Source organism: Suncus etruscus, chromosome 10 (genome assembly GCF_024139225.1).
Source record: "Suncus etruscus isolate mSunEtr1 chromosome 10, mSunEtr1.pri.cur, whole genome shotgun sequence".
Classification (NCBI taxonomy): domain Eukaryota; kingdom Metazoa; phylum Chordata; class Mammalia; order Eulipotyphla; family Soricidae; genus Suncus; species Suncus etruscus.
In genome coordinates, this window is record NC_064857.1 from 55,202,822 (window position 1) to 55,224,071 (window position 21,250).

General features: G+C 56.3%; 1 protein-coding gene across 1 annotated transcript in view; it reads right to left on the minus strand.

Moving 5' to 3' along the window:
• Positions 1-3,371: 3,371 nt before the first annotated feature.
• Positions 3,372-21,250, minus strand: part of CTDP1 (CTD phosphatase subunit 1) — an 18,951-nt gene continuing 1,072 nt past the window's right edge. The window contains exons 2-13 of the mRNA XM_049781751.1: positions 20,379-20,462; positions 20,172-20,265; positions 19,478-19,606; positions 17,169-17,319; positions 15,981-16,071; positions 14,693-14,859; positions 13,362-14,294; positions 13,058-13,199; positions 12,689-12,892; positions 7,271-7,433; positions 4,353-4,528; positions 3,372-3,844 (exon numbers count right to left, since the gene is read on the minus strand). Coding sequence (XP_049637708.1) covers positions 3,697-3,844; positions 4,353-4,528; positions 7,271-7,433; positions 12,689-12,892; positions 13,058-13,199; positions 13,362-14,294; positions 14,693-14,859; positions 15,981-16,071; positions 17,169-17,319; positions 19,478-19,606; positions 20,172-20,265; positions 20,379-20,419 — 2,439 coding nt within the window. The 5' untranslated portion in view covers positions 20,420-20,462 and the 3' untranslated portion in view covers positions 3,372-3,696. The remainder of the gene's footprint in view (positions 3,845-4,352; positions 4,529-7,270; positions 7,434-12,688; positions 12,893-13,057; positions 13,200-13,361; positions 14,295-14,692; positions 14,860-15,980; positions 16,072-17,168; positions 17,320-19,477; positions 19,607-20,171; positions 20,266-20,378; positions 20,463-21,250) is intronic.

Sequence of the window (21,250 nt, forward strand, 5' to 3'; positions counted from 1 at the left end):
CCCCTCCCTCCAGGCAACACTTAATAACCAACCACAGACCCCTCCCAGCTGTGGGTGGGTCTCACCATCCAGTGAGATTAGCATATGGCATTGGGGGAGGGGTAACATAGATCCTTCCCAGGCTCCAGGAGTAGATACCTTCTCAGTGCTCAGTGAGTAGTGCCTCAGCAGGGCTCTGCACTTCGCTGTTGTGTTCCAAGCAGGAAACTGCTGTCTCCAGGAGCAAGTCCAGGCCAGGCAAGAGAAGCACGGCGGCCCCCAGGGTCTGGGCTGACTGGGTCAGCAGCCACACCAGGAAGTCAGAGGATGTGGGAGCTGCTGCTCCTGGCTGGCCAGGACCTGACTCTAATCCCGCCGGTGCCCGTAGCCGTGTTGGGCCCTGCCTGCCTGGTTACCAGATGGTCTCTCTCCACTGTCCCCTTAGGACCCCAAGTTTAGGCAGCTGCTTTGCAGGACAAGTCCCTGCCTTGGATTGTGCTCTTAGGTGGTGAGGTTGGTGCTTCACTGGGGCCCCATGGCTCTGGGGCTTCGGGAGAGAGCAGATGGCTACTTTTAATGACTCCAGCAGCTTGTGGCGTGGGAGGCTGCTCCACAGCATCTCCCTGGCTGCAGCTAGTGGGGTGGTGGGATGTAAACAAGTCAGGGACAGAGAGATCCCTGGGCTCCCTCCTTCCTATTGATTGAGCACCTGGATCCAGCTGTTCCTGAAGCTCCCAGACTGCCTCTGGAGCTCTAATTTTCAGCCTTTCCTTAGTGCTAACAAGTGTGTCTTTGCCTGGGCTGGTTGATGCTGGGTTTCCTATGCAGTCTACGCAGTCCTCTGGGCCAGAGGGCTTGAGTGTGCATGAGAGCAGTGGTTCTGCTAAACCTCCTCTGTGGCCCGTTCAATGGCTAACAGAGACTCTCTCACTTCTGTGGAGCTGGCCTCACTGGCCAGAACGGGCATTAGTCCCTCAGCGCTGATATTTCTCCCTGTTGGGAGCCAGCTGAGCAGTATTCAGAGCGCCAAACTCATGCCTTTCTCAGCAGGACAGGACATACTGCCCATCGCCTGGGCATGCTAGTCATGGGGCCCACACAGGCACAATCTGAGCCTGGTTCCCCCTCCTCTGCAGAGCCCAGCTGGGACAGCTCTCCTTCATGAAGGGGGATTCTGCTGTGGGTGACCCAGGAATGGAGGGCAGGAGGGGGAAAATCTTCTCTGGCTCCCACTCTGCTTCCTCCTGGCACAGGTTAGTCAGCAAAGGTGCCTCCCCTCTCCCACCCCAGTCCACCCCCCTGCCTGTGCACTCCTTGCTCCCCCCTTTGCTTATGTCCCCTCAGTTCACCTTGCCCCTCTCCCCCCAACAAACCTCTGTGGTTGGGGTGGGGGCTCATCTCTAGATCACTGCTCTACTTTCGGGGAATGAGCTGCTCTGCAGAGCCTCCTGCAACTCAGGGCAGTCTCGACAAGGCATTATCTCTGTGGCCAGGGGACTTCTTTCAGGAGGCAATTGGGTGAGGCCACCTGCTCAGACTGGCCTGAGAAGGGCCCCTGGCCACACCCCTCATTCCATTATAAGACCATTTGGGGACAGAGCTGCTCAGGGTCTTGCTCTGAGAAATCAGCAACAGACCCAGCTTTGGAGCCTAGGGATGTGTCTGGTGGCAACAGTTCAGAGCAGGGGTCTTGCTCAGGAGTTCACAGCCTTCAGCTCCCTCAGAGGCAGCCCCAGGCCCTCTTACCTCTTTCCTTCACCCTGCAGCTGGGAGGACCTGGCCCTGTGGGATGACATCCTGCATTTACCCCAAACAAAACACCTACCCTCTCCCCAGCGTGGGTCCTCTTTCACTCAGCCCTTCTACAGACTAGTTCGAGATGGATCTTTTAAGGTCTGTCACTCGCTGCCTTTCTCCTGCCAGGCTGTGGACTGAGCTGGTTAGGGTTTGGCAAGCACCAAAGGAGGCTGAAACTATCTCGTCTCCTTGCTTTCTATCATGAGTGTCATGGGATATTATCTTCCCGCGGCGACCCCTCTCCAGACCCATTCTCCTGGGTTGGATTATGGCAAGAAGAGCTCTATAGGCCGGAACCTGGAACAGCTGCCTTGCAAGTTCAGATCCCTGCTGAGCATATCTGTGTGAGCTCAGGCCCTGCTGTCAGGTGTATGAGTTGGGGGGAACAGGGGACTGAACAGGGGCTGAATCTGTTAAAGGCTGGTGTGCTGCTTCACGAGCCAGAGTCCAGCACCACGGGGACCCCAGTGCACCATGTGGGGAGGGTTACTCCCAAGTGCATTTGGCCCCAAAGTCAACAGTGAAAAAGGGTGAGAGCCCAAAACAGCACAAAAAGATGAGCAGGTTACAGGGCCAGAAGTGCGACCTCTGGTGAGGCCGCATAAGCACTGCAGCGCCCCCTGGTGTGCCACACGGTAAAGGAGCTACCAACAGGGCCAGGAGGTGATGGGCAAGACGAGGGAGCCCTTGAGACCCAGGTCCGGCACACCCCACGCATCCCCTACACCCCAGCCGGCTCCTGGTCCCACCTGGTCTACACCTCCCTCAGTCCCAGTCCTGCCCATTATGCTGTGAGTTGCCTCATGGGTGAGCTCTGAGCAGATCCTCATCAACTGTGGAGTCTTGGCCCAGGCGTCACTCCTCAGCACTCGCCCTGGGAAGAAATCCAGAACTCTCTTCTCCAGTCACCACGGGGACTCTGGGGCCCCGCCAGTCATCCCAACTTTTTCGGCCCATGTAGCTGCTGTTACGGGTCTCATGTTTGTCCCTGTGGCTGCCAAAGCCTGACGAGTCTTCCCTAGCTCTGGTGCCTTCTGGCTGGGGGGCGCTAAAGGTCTCTCGCATTCCTAGATCGGCAGGAGCAGGAAGGGGATACCCCACCAGTCGAGTGGACATGGGGGGTATAGCCAGTCACCCCGAGGAAGAAGCAGTTAAGCAGTTAAAGACCCGAGATGGGAGCAGGAAAAAGGGTTACAGAATCTCCTGTCTCAGCATGTGAAGCCCTTGGCCTCCTTCTGCTACAGCCACTGCAGCTGAGCTTAGGGGAGATGCTGCTTCTCCGCTGGCCCATTTTCGCTTATTAGGACTGGACCATGGAGAAAGATGGCCCCAACCCGCGGTGCGTGCACGTGTGGGAACAGAACCTGGTTCTCAGCCCAACCAGGCAGGGTGTGGGGACCCTGTATCCCCACCGGGACTCAGCGCCCCCTTCTCCAGGCCCTGCAGGCAGCAAGATGCACCCAGGCAAGCCGGACTGTCTTCTTTGGTATGTACCCTGCGGTGTCCAGTGACCATCTTCAGAGCTCACTTGGGTCTCTCAAATATCCCTGGGGATGGATCAGTGGGTGGGGAGCTGAAGGAGGTAGGACAAGTGCTTAAAAAAAGGCCCTTTATTAAATGAAGGAAAATTTATCTGGTGGGCCAGCTATGAAATAAGATTTACAAAATTTTACATGGGAGCCCGGATGTGAGACTCCTGAGGCTGGCGCTTCAGTGACTCCTGGGGAGGGTCCTGCAGCCCAATGGTGGCCTCTGGGCCTCCGGCTCTGGTGCTCCTTCCTGGCTGTCACCACACTGGATCTTGGCTGGTCTGCACTGTCACCCCAATCCTCCCCAAGGCCTGGCTGCGGGGCAGTCTGTAGATGGGGCATCAGGGGGAGGGGCACAGGCTTGGGGCACCGGTGGCAGGGCTGCCTAAACTCAAATGAGGTCGCTGAGCTCCGCCTCCAGGGCAGCCGCCATCTCATCTGCCTCTGAACTGCTGCCCTCTTCGTCCTCATCCTCGCAGCTTGACTCCCCACTGGAAGCACTGCCCAATTCGGCCTCCATCAGCTTCCTCTTGTGACCCCTGCAGGGGAAGGCGCCAGCGGGACCGTCAGGAGGGGGGCAGGAGGGGGTGAGGCCTGAGGCTGCACAGGCTGAGCCCACAGCCCCAAACACAGGGGCCCAAGCTCATACCCAGCTTGGAACCAGTTCATGGGCTGCCACCAGGGTCTCCTTATTCCTGGCCGGGTCACCCCAGGCTATGCTCTTGGGGTGCTTCCTGGGTGTGGGGAGTGCCCCAGGAGACCAGAGGTGGGACTGGCCAGGCAGTACACGCGACACAGTGGGTGCAGTGAGGGAACCCCCTTAGTCTGTGAGCCCAGGGAAGTTGCAGAAATGTGGTATGTGAAATGCAGATGCAGAAATGTTAGGGGAGCCCTGAGGCGAGGGCAGCAATAAGAAGGGCCTGGGAGGTGAGGGCAAGGCCACAGACATGGCAGTGGAAGGGGGTGGCCACAGGTCCGAGGATACCCTGGAGATGGGCTCATGAGACAATGCCCTATCCACCCACGGTCCTCAGGGAGCCCCCTCACCTGGGCCCACGTCCATCTACTGCGCTCTTGTCAGATGGGGCACTTAGTACGGGGTGTCCCTGGGGGGCCCCTGAGGTCAGGGGCTCCCTGTGCTCAGGGCCCCTCTCGGGCTCCTCCTCCGGCTTCCGCTTCTCGCTGTCACTGTCATCGCTGCCTTCTCCCAGGATGTCGTCCACCTGCCAGGAGGCCAGAGTCAGCCCTGTGCCCTCCCCAGAAGCCCCAATAACTCCTCTCTCCACCGATTTCATGTTAGGCCCATTCTGGGAAACCTGGGCTTTCCAAGCACCCCATCAGGAGCAGAATGAACTTTAAGTGTTGACCTGTGACCCTCAGGTGAACCCCCGCTCTGCCAGTGCCTCCCCTGAGATACACCAGGGATGGTGCAACCACCCAACCCACTGACACCGAACCTGGGGCAGATTGGCACTCAGGATGAAACTGGGTGCCAAGAGCAGCCCAGTGGGCTTTCTGCCCACAGGGCATGAGAGGGATGGGGGTTACATAGGAACCCAGGGTGACAATCCTGTGGGTTGCTGAGACCTGGACGCATCCTCCAATCATGAAGGCTCTGGCTAAAAGGCTGATCAGGGATGAAGGTACCAGCTGCCCCAAAATCTGGCACTCACCATGCCTCACCTCCGGGCATCTCCCTTCTGTCTGGTGGGAGCAGGGTTTGCTTCATTTTGATGAACTGACCTATTGTGTTTACTCTGAAAATACTTAGTCCCTTAAGTTTGCAACAGGTTTTTGAATGTAGAATGAGAATTTTAAAGTTATTTCAGGGCCAGACAGAGAGAGTACAGAGTAAGGTGTTTGCCCTGCTGACCACACAGCTGGCCCCAGTGATCTCCACATACTGCCAGGAACAGATGACATCTGACAATTTACCCCAAAGCCTGCAACCTCAGAGGTCCTGCTTAGGTAGCCAGCAGCAGCAGCTCGGCCTCAGTAGGTGGCAGCTCCCACCCGTGGGTCCTTCATCTTCAGTCTGAAGCTGGGCAGTGCTAGCACCACCGGACAGACAGTGGCACAGGGCAATATTGGAACATGAGCACAGGTCCCTTTCTGGGAACCAGCGGCACAACTTACTCTTTGGTCTCCAGACATCATTTGGTGCTAAGGAATTTTTTTTCTTTTTTTTTTTTTTTTTTGGGGGGGGGGCACACCCATTTGACGCTCAGGGGTTACTCCTGGCTATGCACTCAGAAATCACCCCTGGCTTGAGGGGACCATATGGGACGCCGGGGGATCGAACCACGGTCCATCCTACTTGCAAAAGGCAGACACCTTACCTCTAGCGCCACCTTCCTGGCCCCGGTGCTAAGGATTTTTTTTTCCTTTTAAAAATGTTTGTTTTTTGGGGCCACACCTGGTGCTGCTCAAGGCTCTGAGCTCAGGAATCACTCCTGGTAGGCTCAGAGGACCATATGGGATGTCAGGGATCAAATTCGGTATGATCGTGAATTACATCTCAACATGTCAAGCCACAACCAAGCAGGCAGCAATTAGGTGTACGTGTTGTGGAGATTTATTTTACATTTAGGCTCTACCGGGAGAAGTTGCTGCTATCCCGGTACCCCAGCCACGGCCAACCTCCTGATCAGTGGCCCAGTGGCATGTGATGCAGCCAGGCTTAGGTTTGAAGTAGAGACACGAGCCTGTCTCTCCAGATTCCCCTACACCCCTCTTCCTGTGAGGGACCACAGGCTTGTGAGCCCAGAAGCCCATCCTGCACCTCTTCTCTTCCACCTCCGACTGAGCCCTGGCTTCTGTGCTGGCACATTCTTCAGGCCTGGAATCTCCCATTTGGTTCCTCAGTTTCTTTCAAAGAGGAAATTCTTCTTGCCTTTATGTCAGGGCCTATCCGTTCCTGTGAGCTTGGACCCGCCTCCCCCCAAGTCCTGTGCTGGGGGCTGAGGTGAGACTTTTGAGCCTCTGGAGCAAAGCAAATGGGGAAGACAAAGTGCCCCATCACCCTGTTAAGGAAGTCTGTCTGCAGGATGCCGTCTGTCCAGGCACTAAGTAGACTGGGGGCTCTCCAGTATGGGGGATTCTCCCAGCCAGTCAGGTGGTGATGCAGACCTTAGGCAAGGCCAGGGTCCATCGTGAAGTTGAACAAGAGGTTAAGGGTGAGCGAGTGATGCTGTGTGGCTAGAATGAGTGTTTGTGGGAACACGGATGCCTGCAGCACACGGTGGGAGAAGAAATTTTTCTCCTGAGCCACTCCTATCCTGGTCATAGACAACACCTTGCAGGGCAGAGAAGGATGGGTGCATATGGGGTAAAAGGGAGAGAACATCTCTCAGACCTGGTAGTGGGGGAAAGCTGGGCCCTAGGCACCTGTAACAGAGCAAGCAGTTCCTATGTGCATGGCTGTGGGGCCCACACAGGTGACCAACTTGGTGCCTGCTTCTTAATGTGCTGAGGAAGATTCTGCAGGGCAGCTGTGGGGTGTGTGTGACACCTGTACCCTTGTCGTGTGAGATGGTGTCTGCTCTCTCTGCGTTCCTCACCCAAATAACTTCTCGGCAACAGGCTCAACCCCACATTCCAGTCTGGGGAGTGCTCTGGATACCCAGTGGCCACAGCCACTAGAGCAAACGTGATATCTCCTGTTAGACCATCTGTTCCTCTGTGCTAAGGCTGGGTGCTGCATCAGGACAATGTTTCCACCACAGAATGAGGATCCTAGCAGTGAAAGTCCCAAGCGGGCAGGACCCTTGCTCCAGGCCCCAACAGGACACAGGGCTTGAGGAAGGGCAGATGAGAGATGATAGGGCCTAGAAGCCAAGTGTTTCATCGATAACAGAGAAACAGAAAAACTGGCAACCAGTGGCCGGTGCTTGAGAGCATAGTAGCAGTGCTCATGGGCGAGCTGACAGCACCCCAGGGTGGGGTCCAGAGAACAGGGTGCTCACCTCTTTGTCCATACTCTCTAAGTCCTCCTTACACAGTGTGTACAGTGGCAGAGTCTCCGACAGGCTGGGCTGCCGTTTCCTTCGAGAAGGGCCTGGCTGCGTGCCTTCTTGATTATCTGCTAAGTCTTCGCCGAACATCTGCTGCTGAGGAGGCTGAACAACTCTGAAACGAATTTCATAGCCTCACGTGAGGAGTGTCTGGAACTTGCCTCTCAGCCCTCAGTCAGGTTTCCAACCCCCAGGAAAGGTGACAGCTGCACTCTCAGAGTTGGCTCTGCAGGGGGCCGGCCTATTTTCTTTCCTTTGAATTTTGGACACACCAGGAGGCACTCAGGGGTTACTCCTGGCAGGATAAGGGGATCACCTGGAAGGCAAGGGATTGAGCTCACATGGGCTGCATGTAAGGCAAGTGCCCTCCCACTGCACTATGTCTTCAGCCCCCTGGACACCTACATTAGCAGGTCAGAACCCACCACAGAAGTCAACTATGAGAGATGGGAACAGTGACTCTCAGAGGTTCAATGAGCCATGCTGTGAGGAGCCTAGGAGGAACTGCATGTAGACAGGAGCCCAGGAGCTGCGGCTTAGTCCTGCCTGAGGGAGGGGTGCTTCTATCTGGACGACCAGCAGGGCAGCACGGAGGCAATACAAGGGCAGCCTGCTAGGCCGCTTCTGGAGCCTTCAGCTCTGTTCACGTCAGATAAAGGGCGTGTTCCAGTCGGCACAGGCCCCCACTATCATCGACGACCATATCTCAATGTTCTGAGAAGTGTTCAAGCTAAAATGCAGGGACAGCATCAGGTTAACCACAGGATGGACCGAAGCTGAGACGCTGCTAGAAGACCTGTCAGAGGCAGACCATGGCTGAAGTCTCCTGTCTTTTTATTCTCTCAAACCCCAAGGCTTCCATGGTGAATACGGACCATGACACACCTCTTTCCCTTCAGGCACCCCACAAGGGGGTGCACACAGTGTCACCACACAGGAGAGGTAGTGGCCCATGTTCCTATGTCCCTGAAGACAACCAAGGGCCAGGGCAGGAGCCTCCCCTTAGGGTGAGACACAGGACCTCTCAGCACCCAATCTTGAGTGAGCAGGAATTCACATTGGCAGTGCAGTCATCGCATGAGGAACCATAGACCAGTGGACAGAACTTTCCACAAGGAGCCAGTTGGGCCAGAACTGCTGCCTGGGTTGTGGTACCCACATACTCTGACCCCAGAGCCGCCCCACAATGGGAAACCTGTGACATGTGTGACCTCTCCTAAGAAGCAGCTGCTCCCCTAATCAGCAGGAGACAAGACAGGTCTGAGGAAGGTACAGAGCCCAGGAGACTCACAGTCACAGCCTGTCTCAGAGGCCCAGGCAGGGAACAGCCCCGAGGCCTTTCAGGATGACAGACGATAGGATCCGTGAACAGAGAGGGAGGGGTCTCCAAAAGCCCCCAGCTCTCAGAAATGGCCCGCATTGTTCTCAGAAGCCCGGAATCAGCAGGACCCATTCATGGTTGCCGGGTGGGGGTGGGGTGGGTCCTGCCTGGACAGGGGGCCAAGGCCTGGCTGGGAGACTGAGTCACACTTTTGCCAGATGCTCCTTGGGAGGGGCCCACGGTTCTGCGATTCCTCACATCTGCCCAGAGTCTATAATTATTTCAAATAAAGCCTTAATTAAAAACCAAGGCTCACGTTGAACCGAGCAGCCAGAGGGGAGCCAAGAACACCAGCCTGAGGAACAACAAGGACTTACAATGTTGGAGACCCATGGCTGCACAGGGGTTGGGTCAGTCTGTCCTTCAGAGCCCTAGGCATGGGTAAGAGGTGGCCCCCAGTGCGTCATTTGACTACCAGACTGTCCCCACAAAGGCCTCCCAGAGCATTGGCTGGCACACATGCCAGGTGAGAAGTACAGCGACGACATGGCCTCAGTAGGCCTAGCCTGGGCCCTGGGAAATGTGATGCCCAGTGCTGATAGCCATGGGAGGTGCACTAGGCTACCAACAACCCAGAGAGTGGCCAGGAGCACAAGTCTGGCTGGGCAGCTCTAATCCTGAGATTGGTCCTCAGCCCAGCCCTGCCTGGGTGAAGGCGACAGTGATGCAGAAACTGCTGCTATTTCCCAAGGGGACAAACATGCTCAAGAGAACCAGTGTCTCTGGTCTGCACAGTCACATTTGGGAGACCACATTTGGGGCAGCCTGCTGGAGGCCGCATCTTCAGACTCTACCTCAGAAACCTCTGAACCATGCCCACGTGTGCTTCCCAGAGAGGCGAAAGATGGCTTTGTACTCTCCTGGAGGCCTTGTCATGTAACCCCTTTCATCTCCACATTTCTTGCCCACTGGTCATGGTCAGACTCAGGCAACCCTGTGCATTGGCACCTTATTCCTCTGCATCTAGCTTCCCTGTGGTAGGCAGTTCCAGTTGTTTTCAGATGCTCCCCACAATGAGACCATTGAACAGGAGGACACAGGACTCGACACCAGCATGACTGCCAGCACAGGGTGGACGGGCCCTCTGCAAACCCATGGCCCCCAGTTCCCAGCTTCTCACGAGCACTGCACTGCTCAAAGGCAGGAGACCTGCCCGCCCTGGCCCACGGGGACAAGAAGATACAGTGGCAGGTTGGGCCACCACCACTACTGGAAAGTCCCGTCCGTGTCCCCACCTGTAACCCCTGGACACCCCAGGACCAGGCACAGAGCACCAACAATATGATCATAATAGGCCTCACATCCTGCCTGGAGCAGGAACAGGCCAGGAAGAGACCTCAGACTCATGTACCTCCCTGGTTGTTGATACTCACCTCTGCTGTGGTGCAGCCCAGCACCCACCACGTACCTAGGCACCGCAGGCCCAACCAGCACCGGCGGGGTCAGGAGAAGCCCCAACTCACCGTTCAGAGGGGTGCTGCCCAATGCCCACTAGATGCTTTCCCTGCCTCCTCTTTCTCATCGCCACAACCCTACACAGCACAGAATAGTAGACTTGGCCGTGCTGGGCCAAGGTCGTAGCTCTATATAGTGTGAGCCCTGAAGGCGATAGCTCGGCCCCAGCACCAGCATCATACCTGAGGGGTGTGTCCTGCATGCTGTGGCTACAAGAAACACTGACCTCAGCTGACCCCGCCAGTTTACGCAGACCCACCCGGTCACCAGGGTGAGTAGTATCACGTTATCGGTGTCACGCACCACCGAGAACGTCACTCACACAAAACCAGTTTCTCATTTTTTCTGCTCTAGTGGAGCTCAGAGGTGGCTGTGATCCTGGGGGTCATCTGCTGGCCGAGGTGACCCCACCTGCCATTGGGGACAGTGTTGGGGGCCAAGCTGGTGGTCTTAGGCTTTGCAAAGGCAGCTTTTCTTTCTAGTCCTTGGCCCCTGTGTAGGACCAGGCAGGGGTGGGGCAGGCCTGGGGGTCTCCCACATGGGGCCAACCCAGAAGCCCTTCACACTGCTGATTCCACCCTCACATCATGGCTCTGAGCGTTAGCCGCCAGCCTACTGTTGTGTAGCTCCTCTGCAGTCTCCCACGGACCTGGGAGACTCTGGTTCCTGTCACCTGCCACAGCCCAGACTGAGGGGTCAGCAGGCCAGTGGGGCCAAGACCCAGCAAAGCTTCTGCTTCTCCACCCCAGCTGTTCTAGACCTCAACCCTGGCCCTGACCTTCTGGCCCACACTCCAGGCTCTCAGCTGGCTGTGGCACATCTACTCTACCTCTGCCAGGGGGTGAGATCAGGTCTCAGATGGCACAGTGCTACCAGCCTGCAGGTGCCCACCCATGTCTGCTGGTCAGTGCTGACTAGAGCTGTGCTAATTCAACCCACCTTGTCCCCACCCCCCACGGGGTTCCAGATGTTGCTCCCACCTGTCTTGGCCTGCACGCACTTGGGGACATGTCTCAGAGGACCTGGGCCCAGCTGTCCCCACACCCACCTCGGCCAGGAGCCCTCTTCAGAGAAGAGCTTCCAGTCCGAGAGGCCTGCTGGTCAAGACTTACCCAGGGTCAGGGAGATGCATTGCTCTCCTCGGGCCCACAGCCTTATCCCCTGGAACCCCGCCTTCTTGGTGAAGGCAACACAGCACAAAGATTGAGTACCAGGGCTACTTCTTGGAAGAGCCTGGGAGAATACATTACAGTGTGGTGACTGATGCACCAGCAATACCCAGTCTCTGCAAGGTGCGTGTGACCCAAATCCCAGTGCCGCCTGTGCCAGCACCCGTGTAGCCGACCTCCACTCCTCCACCCCTGCCACAAACTCTTTCAGTGTAAGGCCAGGGGTCCATGGCCAGGACGGGGGTGGGGGTGGGGTCGGCGGCTACCAGAAGCTACCCTTGGCTCCCTGCCCAGTATCATGTAGTGGTCACCTATTGTGGTCCTCTGTGCAAAGCTCAGAGCTTTTTCAGGACCTCCCACGAAAAGTACCACAGGGAAGATACTGTGAGGCAGCAGCCAGAAGGGTCAGAGGAACGGGTGGTAGAAGGCACGTGTCCATCCCTGGGATGGCTGCACAACCAACCCCTTGTGGTGCCAGGTGGGGGGAGGCAAGTGGACACATGGTCACTCATTTATCTTCCACAGCACCTTTGAACACAAGACTCACAACACAGACAATCTGAGCCGGCGACAGCTAATAAGAAGAAAGAAATGCCAAAGGGGCCAGTGATGCCAAAGATGCCTCCACTCTATGACCGGCTCCCACGGCTACAAGGCCAGCTGCGGCCCGAGAGAGACAGCAGGGCTGTGGGTCACTTTGTACCACTGCCTGAGCACCCAGGAGAGCCTTGGCTGGGTAGGGCAAGAGACCACCGACCCTACACACTCACTGGAGATGGCCAGTGTTTTCTAGAACAAAGGGGACACTGAGCACATCTATCTTTCGTGCATACATACGTGCATTCATGTTTGTCTGTCTGGGATGGTGAGGCCGCAAAGACAAACACACCAGCCTCTGTGCAACCCTCAAGACCATGTCCTCAGGCCTCTGTCCTCATCTACTGGTCTGGTTGGAGAATGGCCAAGGTGTTCCCCAGGCCAGCTGAGCACCACCTGGGGAGTACCCTAGTCCCCAACTCAGACCTAAGATCGAGAGTACATAGCATGTGCTTCTAGCCAAGAAAGGAGGCATTGCAGCTTGGGCCTAGCACTGTCCATTAGGCCTGTGCAACCTCCCTGCCCATGATCACGTTGCCAAGCCCGTCTCTCTAAAGCTCCTAGTCACGCGCAGGTGACCCGTCAGCCTGACCCCAGCTGGGCAGAGCAGCATCAGCTGATGCGGGTGGTGGCCTTGAGCAGGAGCTGAGCCCAGGCAGGTCCCGGCAGGACAGAGGACATAGGGGACCAACCATGGCTCCCAGGCAGCCATGCTCAGGTTGACTCCCACCGGACTGACAGAACCTGATAGAGCCCCTCCTCACGCACCTGAAGGAGGAGTGTTCCCCGTGGACGGCCAGGGAGCCTGGGGGGCCAGGGCCTGCAGCGCCCTTCCGGATGAGTTTGCCTGTGTTGGCATCGTAGATGCGGAGCTCAGGGCCAGCCTGGGTCCTGGGATGGACGGGTGTCGGGTGGAACAAGGCCGGGGGCAGCACACTCTGCCTGTCGGGGAAGGCGGCTGGACCATCCTCCCTGCAGGGTAAGAGGGGCCAATGTGAAGGGGTGGCAGGGTGGTCCTCCCTTCGGGGCGAGGGCACGGTGGGGAGGGGCAGGGGGCGGAGAGGGGCCAGTGGGGAGGGAACCCCAGGACACTACCCGTGGCCACACATCTGCGGTCTGTGTCTGACCCCTGCTCACCTGTGTGTGCGGCCACAGTCCTCCCTGAGTGGAAAGAGCTGCTCCTCCACATGGTCCCAGCGCTCCAGGCAGCTCCACAGCCAGTCGGGGTTGACCACATGCAGCTGGCCGCACTCTTGGGCCTGCCGTACCTTCTCCGTGCCTGTGGGGAAGCCAAGCCATGTTTGTGGGTGCCTCGAGCAGTGGGCAGGGTCAAGCCCCAGGACATGAATACCTCCTGGCTTTAGCCCAGGCAGCAGTGCTCATAGGGTAACATGGCACAGACCGGTTGGACATCATCCCCCACCCGGACCCGAGCACGTACCAGCCCGAGCAGCCACCAGGTGGGTGGGCCTGTCAGGGTCATTGGGGTCCAGCACCAGTTGTGTGAGGATCCTAGCCCCCAGGGCTGAGGCATGGTAGTGCTCCCGAGTCTTCTCAACAGGGAAGTTTGTGGGATGCAGCCCACTGAACAGGATGGTCACGTCTGCCAGCACTTTGCTCTTGAGCTCAGGGACAATTTTCCGGATGTCTGGGGCCTCTGGAAGGTCTCCTTGGAGGAAGCGGTCATACTGGGCATAGTAGGCAGCATGCACACGGGCCAGGATCTCCTCCAGATGAACCAGGTGGTCGTCAGCGTCCGTGTCCTCCTCTTCCTCCTCCTCCTCTACACTCTGGTCCAGGGACTCGCCCACTGTTATACCTGACAGCTCACTGTTCTGTGACTCAGTCTCAGCCTCTTTGCGGTCGACACAGCCACCACCCAGCCCACACAGCCCATCCCGCTCAGCTTCCTCGGGTCCATCCACTGCATCGCCACAATGGTTAGGCCCGGTTGGCCTCTCCCCGCCCTGCGGAGCGGCTCTCCCTGCGCCCCGTGCAGTCTGAGGTTTCCGGCGGCTCCTTGGCTCCCCACTCTCGCCCTCAGAGGCTGAGGACGAGCGGCCCTCAGACTCGCTGCTGCTTGAGCTGTCACTGGAGAGTTCAAAGTGCAGGTCCCCGGCTGCTGGGCCCTGAGGAGGCCGCTCCTCTGCCAGCGTCCGGCCCTGTTGCGAAGGGCCCACTGAAGGGCCCCTGCCATCAGTACGGGGTGTAGACCGGGCGCCCCGCTCCTCCATCGCAACAGGGGCAGGCCAGTCCCTTGGGGACTTCCCGAGGCCGTTACTCTGCTCCACACCAGAAATGTGCCTTCCATCCTCAGGGTCTCTGCTGGATGAGACGTGTTCTGGGACATCGGCACCTTTGGGAGAATGATTCACTACAGGGGACAGAAGGAAGTGGCGTCACTGTCCGAGCGAGCATGGCTCCCCCCAAGCCTCAAACCAAGGCCCAAAAGGGGCTGGGAGCAGCATGGCCTCTCTGTGCAGTCTGTTTCTTGCCCCAACCTGAGTTCTGCCTGACTGACCCTGAAGGCCACCTAGTAAGGCTGCTACCTGCCCTCGTCACCCAGCCAGCCTGCCCCATGCCAAGGAGTGTCCCAAAAAAATTGGGCGCAGTCACAGGCAGACAGGCCAATGATGCTGCTGCATCAACAGATCCTTCAGGAGCCTCCCAGACTCGGCCCCCATGACCAGCACTGCTCAATGCAGCAGGAACTTGCCACCTTGTCCCAAGCCCAGGACAGATCCCACAGCTGGCTACCATGGTGCCACCCACCTCTCCTGCGGGCTGGGGGCTCCCGGGGGCCAGAGGGTGCATGGATGTCACCCGTGCCCTGGAAGTACACGTATTTCTTCACCGTGATTAAGTTGGGAGCAAACTTCCAGACATCTTCTCGATCGTCGATGATACACACCATGGAATCTCCACATGGGAAGAGGTTTCTGGAAGCAGAGCAGGGCACCCTTGGTACAGCTCTGTCTTCCCCTAGAGCCCAATGGGAAGAGCTTGGTACTCTTGGTACAGCCCTGTTTTCTCTCAGAGCCCCAATGAGCAGAGCTCATGTGGTTCTGGGTGCAGAGGACTGGTGCTGGCACTCCTGACAGTGCCTCTAGGCACTCTGTCAATAAAACTTTATTGACAGAGATGGGAAAGGTGCCCAAGAATAATATGGGATCACTACTAAGGCACCCAGGCAGTGAAGCAGCAACTTCGGCCACTGCGGGAGTGTGAATTAGACCACCATTTCCCTTAGCGCCCAACGGGCTGCCTTTTGGGGCCACACCACCGGCACAGTGCTCCCAAAAGTGAGCAGGCAGTGTGGGGTGAGCAGAGATGTTCACACCTGGGCGCCTGCTGAGACAATTTGGGAGTAAGTATCCCCAGTGCAGAACCATGACATGTGCGGTGGGAATGGTGGGAAATGCCCAGGATGGGGTTGCCTTTCCCCAAGAACCCTGGCTAACGTATTTTGTAGAAGCCGGTTTCCACAGGGGAGCCACTGGAAAAACATCTGCAGTAAATGCTGATGGGCAGGGCAGGTATCTGGGACCCCAAGCCCCCACCCTCAGCCCCAGGAGCCCAGCACACCCCCTGGGTTCCTACTCTGAGGCGCTGAGGGCACGAAGCCAGTTTCTAAAGCGCAATCAAGTTCACTGTTAACCAACAGACCCAGAGGAGGTGCCACTGTGTCAAAGGGGCACATTCAGAGAGGAGGGCCTACATGAGAAGTTGTGCCCCCAAACCCAGGACATACCCCAAAACCCAGCTCCCAGTTTCTTTCTGGTAGGCAAGGGATGGATATCCCTGAACAAAACAGCAGGGAAGTGTGCTATATCCCAAGGGTGTGGGGTGGTCAGCAGGGCTGGCTGGGGCTGAGCTAAGAAGTAGGGACTCAGGGCCCCGCTACTATCTTGGGCATCAGCAGTGGAAATGAAAGGAGTGGCCCCAATGTGCCAAACCCTTTCTCACAGCAGCAGTGTGTGCCAGGGGATGGTCTGAGGGTTTCTGTCCAGGTTGGTCAGTAAGTGAATCACCCCAAGGTTAGATGCCACATGAATCATACCTGAGGTTCCCTGTCTTGGAAAACGGGTCAATACATTCATCCCTGGATAAGATCCGATGAGAAAACAGCTTCTTTTCGGGATCTAAAAATCCTGGAGAAAAACAGGAGGTACTGCAGCCTCACCATGGCCCTGCAGAGCCTGCCGCCATCTGGCCTCATGCTGACCTCAGTCGAATGGGAACTAGCAGGGGGTTTTATAGGAAACTCTAGATGGCACCAACACCCTGGCCTGGCCCAGTCAGACCCCAGGATGGAGTAGCTGTCAGAACTGCCTTTCCACACGCAGATCCTTCCTTGCCCCAGGTGCTCTGTGCATGGTTCCCGGAAACACCTACCTATGGTTGTATGCACACAGTCTGGTAAACCTGCCCACAAAGGTGTATACAGTCCCAGTACACCCTTCTCCCCCAATGCCTTATGTTAATCTCATCTGAATGGTCAGACCACCCATACATGGGTGGGGTCTGCGGTTTGGAATAAAGAATACAAGGTGTTGGGCCCAGAGAGATAGCACAGCGGCATTTGCCCTGCAAGCAGCCGATTCAGGACCAAAGGTGGTTGGTTCGAATCCCAGTGTCCCATATGGTCCCCTGTGCCTGCCAGGGGCTATTTCTGAGCAGACAGCCAGGAGTAATCCCTGAGCACTGCCAGGTGTGGCCCCCCCCCAAAAAAAAAACAAACAAAAAGAATACAAAGTGTTGCTGGGGGAAGGGGAGGCAGAAAAAGGGTCAAGGAATCATGGAGAGCAGCAATAAGAAGCTGCTTGGAGGGGCTGGGCGGTGGCACTAGAGGTAAGGTGCCTGCCTTGCCTGCGCTAGCCTTGGACGGACCGCGGTTCGATCCCCGGCATCCCATATGGTCCCCCAAGCCAGGAGCAACTTCTGAGCGCATAGCCAGGAGTAACCCCTGAGCATTACCGGGTGTGGCCCAAAAAAAAAAAAAAAAAAAAAAGAAGCTGCTTGGAAAAGACTTAGTATAGAAGCCATGTGAGGAAATGTACGTGGCAGTTAGGGCCATGAAATAAAGCTAGCTGACTCCTGAGACTTTAACTGACTGCCTGTGAATTTCTCTGGCATTGTCCTGCATCTTAAACCCACCGGCCGAAAGGCCTAGAGGCGCTGTACCAAGAAAGGCCTTCGCTCAACACTAGGACTTTAGACATTATATTTTATATTTAAAATAACATACCTGCAATGGTGTGAGCATATAGCCTGCTGCCAAAGGTGAAGACGTGCAGCTCGTAGAGCCTGGCGATCTTTTCCAAAAACTCCTTGCAGTGTGGCCGCAGACGGGTGTGCAGCATGGGTTCACCGCGGCCCAGCTGAAAGTGGAAGATGCCCTGGAAGGAAAGAGACCAGTCAGCACTGCTTCCACTGTGGTCAGATCACAAATGCCATCATCAGCGCCCCTCCATGTCAACCTTCAGACAGAAGGCCATGCACGGCTGCAGCCTTGCTCAGCACAGACACCCCTGACAGCCACTGTGGGTGAATCTGATCCCCTGCATGGCTGGACAGTAACGTAGCCTATGTAACCTCCATGACAATCACAGCGACCAGGGTAATCAGGAAACAACAGCCAGTGAATAGTAAAAACCACTAGCAACTTAGCCACAACAACAATAACTAGAACCAGGCAACTGCCCACAACCATGAGCCTACCCATGAAGTGTGGTAACTGTGATAACTATACTAACTCCAATAAGCAAGTAACTATCCCTGACAACCATCGTAATTATTTGAAGCAACCTTTGTAACTAGGGTAACAAGGCAACTGCCCACAAGGACCAGACGACAACCACAGTATTTAGGATATATATCTAGGATAACCAAGTAAATACATATAATACAGTTATTGCCCACGATATCCACGGTAATGATCTATGGCAGCTACCGTTAACTACAATAATCAGGCAGCGATTTACAAGGACCACAGGTTGTTACCTATGGCAACCATTGCAACTACGACAACAGTAACTACCCAAGATAGCAATATAACTAGGACAACCAGGAAACGACATAGAGAAACCTTGGTCTCCAAGCACATGCATATGCACATGCATGTCTCCCGAAGGCAACTAACTGCTATAACCAAGCAACTAAGACAAGTAGAACTACCCACAGCCACCAGGTAACCACTTCTGTGCTACCTACAATCAGGCTGTGGAGTCGGTAGGTAAGAGCTCTGACTCCAACTCCTCAGTTGTTGTTTTTTTGGTTTTTGGGTCACACCCGGCACTGCTCTAGGGTTACTCCTGGCTCCACGCTCAGAAATCGCTCCTGGCAGACTTGAGGGATCATATGGGATGCCGGGATTCAAACCAATGACCTTCTGCATGAAAGGCAAACGCCTTACCTCCATGCTATCTGTCCAGCCCAGTTGTTTTTTTTTTAAAGTATATTTATTAACTGAATGGTTGTTGGGCCACACCCAGCAGTGCTCAGGGGTTACTCCTGGCTCTGCACTCAGAAATCACCCCAGGCAGGCTTGGTGGGGACCATATGTGATGCCCGAAATTGAACTGGGTTGGCTGCATGCAAGGCAAATACCCTACTGCTGTGCTATCTCTCTGGCCCCTTCTCAGTTTTTCGAACTTCCGACTCCAATTCCAGGTACCCGAAATTTCTTCCGACTCCCCAACTCCAACTCCTTCCTTCTCCCTTTGTATCATGGCTGTGGAGTCGGTAGATAAATGCTCCGACTCCTCAGTTTTTTGTACTTCTGACTCCGATTCCAGGTACCCCAAATTTCCGACTCCACAGCCCTGCCTACAAAATCACCACAGTTGTTCACTTTCCTCAGAGAGTTAAATAGGTCCTTGTAAACCTGTTTCTTGCTCATTTTCTGTCAAAACACCTCAAGCAACCAGTAAGAAAAAGAGAAAAAGCTCAGGCCCAGTTTCTATTTTACTAAGTCCAGAGCAGCGGGTCTGGTAAATGCTCAGAATTCCATATATAGCTTCACTCCTTGGTAATGAGCACTGGTAAGGGGCTCTGATACCCCCAAGTTCACACACCCTGGAGTGGCGCTCCCCTAAGTCCCATGCTGACTGGAGACAGGTTTGGCCTCCATGGCCAGCTAAGATGAGTTCCTACTACTAGGACTCCAGGAAACACGCCGCTGTTGAGGGCTCAGAGCTCAGCAGTAGCAGGCAGTCACTTGCGAGGCAGATTCAAGAGCCTGGAGCCCATGAGCAGTGTCCTGAACTCAGGTCACCCTAGCACAACAATGCCCAGGAGTCAGGCTGTTCCGCTTCAATCCAGACTTGCTGTTTCCATGGTGACCTCACGAGAGGCTGGCATGGCTGTCTCTATCCTTAGGGAGCTCAGAGGGCCCCTGCACCCCACGCCCTAGACAGGCCTAGCTCAAGCCTGAGAGGGTCCCATAGGCCACAAAGAAGGAAATTCAGTAGGGCCCCTGGTGGCTAAAGAAGTTGAGGGAGGAGCTCACAGCAGACCTTAGGGACCATGTCCACATGTGCCACCAGTGCCACCCACCTTGTTGGACATATGCTGGCAGTGCTGCTCTGTAGTGTGGATCAGGGTCTGGTCCAGGTCGACCATGAGCACCAGCTTCCGATTCCGGTGCAGCCGCTGCTGATCTTCTCTCCCCAGCTGCTCCGCTTGCTGCAGGATGGAGGGAAGGGCAGTCAGGGTGGGGCTGAGAAGCTGCCTCACCAACGCGCTGCCTCCGCACTCCTCTGCATGGACCAGGGAGCAACTTTGTGCTTGCTTTACCACACAAAATGGTTTCTAGGATAACCCGGCACAGTACAGGATAGTGGCGTCCACGCAAGGACTGCAGGGAGGAGGCGAATGAGTGGCAGAGCCAGTGCCGAGTCCTGACCCCAAGAGACCACATGGCCCTCACTTAGAGGTCTCAGAGTGGACTGCTATGATCGGGGCTTCCTGACACTGACTCCTGCCACATCTCGCCGAGTCCACATTCAGAGGGAGATGGGAGTGGCCAGAGCAGCCAGCCCGAGGGATGCCCTCTCGTCTGGTCCCAACCCGTGGTGCCCTGAATGTTCCACACTTGGGGACACAGGCCCGAAGTTGGCGGAAGCAGACTCAGCTTCACAAAAGCACCATTGGGAAGGGCCTAGAAGTCCCTGGACATTCCAGGTGCCACGGTGGAGTGGGAGGTGCAAGATGGACACGAGTGAAACAAGATAAACAAACGCAGACTCACCTCTGAGCTCACCATCAGCTCGGGGACACTGTGCACCATGGACACGGTGGCCGTGGACAGAGGCACCTGCTGCTTCCCATTCTTGCTCTGCAGCCTGGGGACGAGACAGGTCAGACCGGGAAACCAGATGGGCGGGGCACATCTCTAGTCCATGTGCAGCCTGGGGGGTGAGGGGTGGCCCCGACAGAGTATGTGGAGGGCACTCACTGCGTCAGGTCCTGGCCGCACTCGGCACACAAGCCCTTCATCACCACCGGGTGGCTGCATTCTTCCAGCCGAAGTAGGGTCGCTCTGCAAGGTGGGGATGCAGGTAAGAGAGGCAGCTGGGGAGACAATGGTGTGCCTGCGTCTCTGTCTCTGGCCAGACCAGCACAGGAGCACAGCAGTGGGGCAGCAACGGGCCACCCTGTCCTGACAGACTGGAGGGTCCTGCACAGAGCCGTGAGTGCTGGCGGCACATGGAGTGGGAAATGGGTCTGGCCACCAGCCCACAAGCACCAGGACTGTACCAGTTTCCTCTAGAGCTCTAGCAAGGGAATCTGCCTTCCACTCCGCCTAGGCAGGGCGATGGATCAGTCTGCATCTGAGGCTGCAACTGCCTTTCCTAAGTTACGAACTACACGGATGAACCTGCCTGCGACTCTTAGTAACTTGTTGCCCCACACAAGCAGGAACAGGGAGCACGCAGGCACTGATGCCAGAGGACAAGTTGCTGCTTCTAGCAGGCAGCTCCAGCAACAGGTGAGAGGTTCCGGTCCATGCCCACCATGCAGAGAGGGAGGAGGAGCAGGAGGACACAGGGAGGAGAAGGAATGGGAAGACAGCAAAGAGCTTCTGCCATCCCAGACTCCTCAGTCACTTAGAGCCACAAACATCACAAGTTCGAAGGCAGCCCCGAATCGGCTGAAGAATGAAAGGAAGCAGGACCAAGACATGAGGGCAGCAAAAAGACCCGAGGCAGTGGCCGGTGTGGGGCAGGAGCTGCTCCTTGCCGGTGTTGAGACACAGGCCTCAACATGCCTCAATCTCACCACAGTCACGAGGTCAGGAGATGGTGAGTGTCCCATCATAACCCTAAC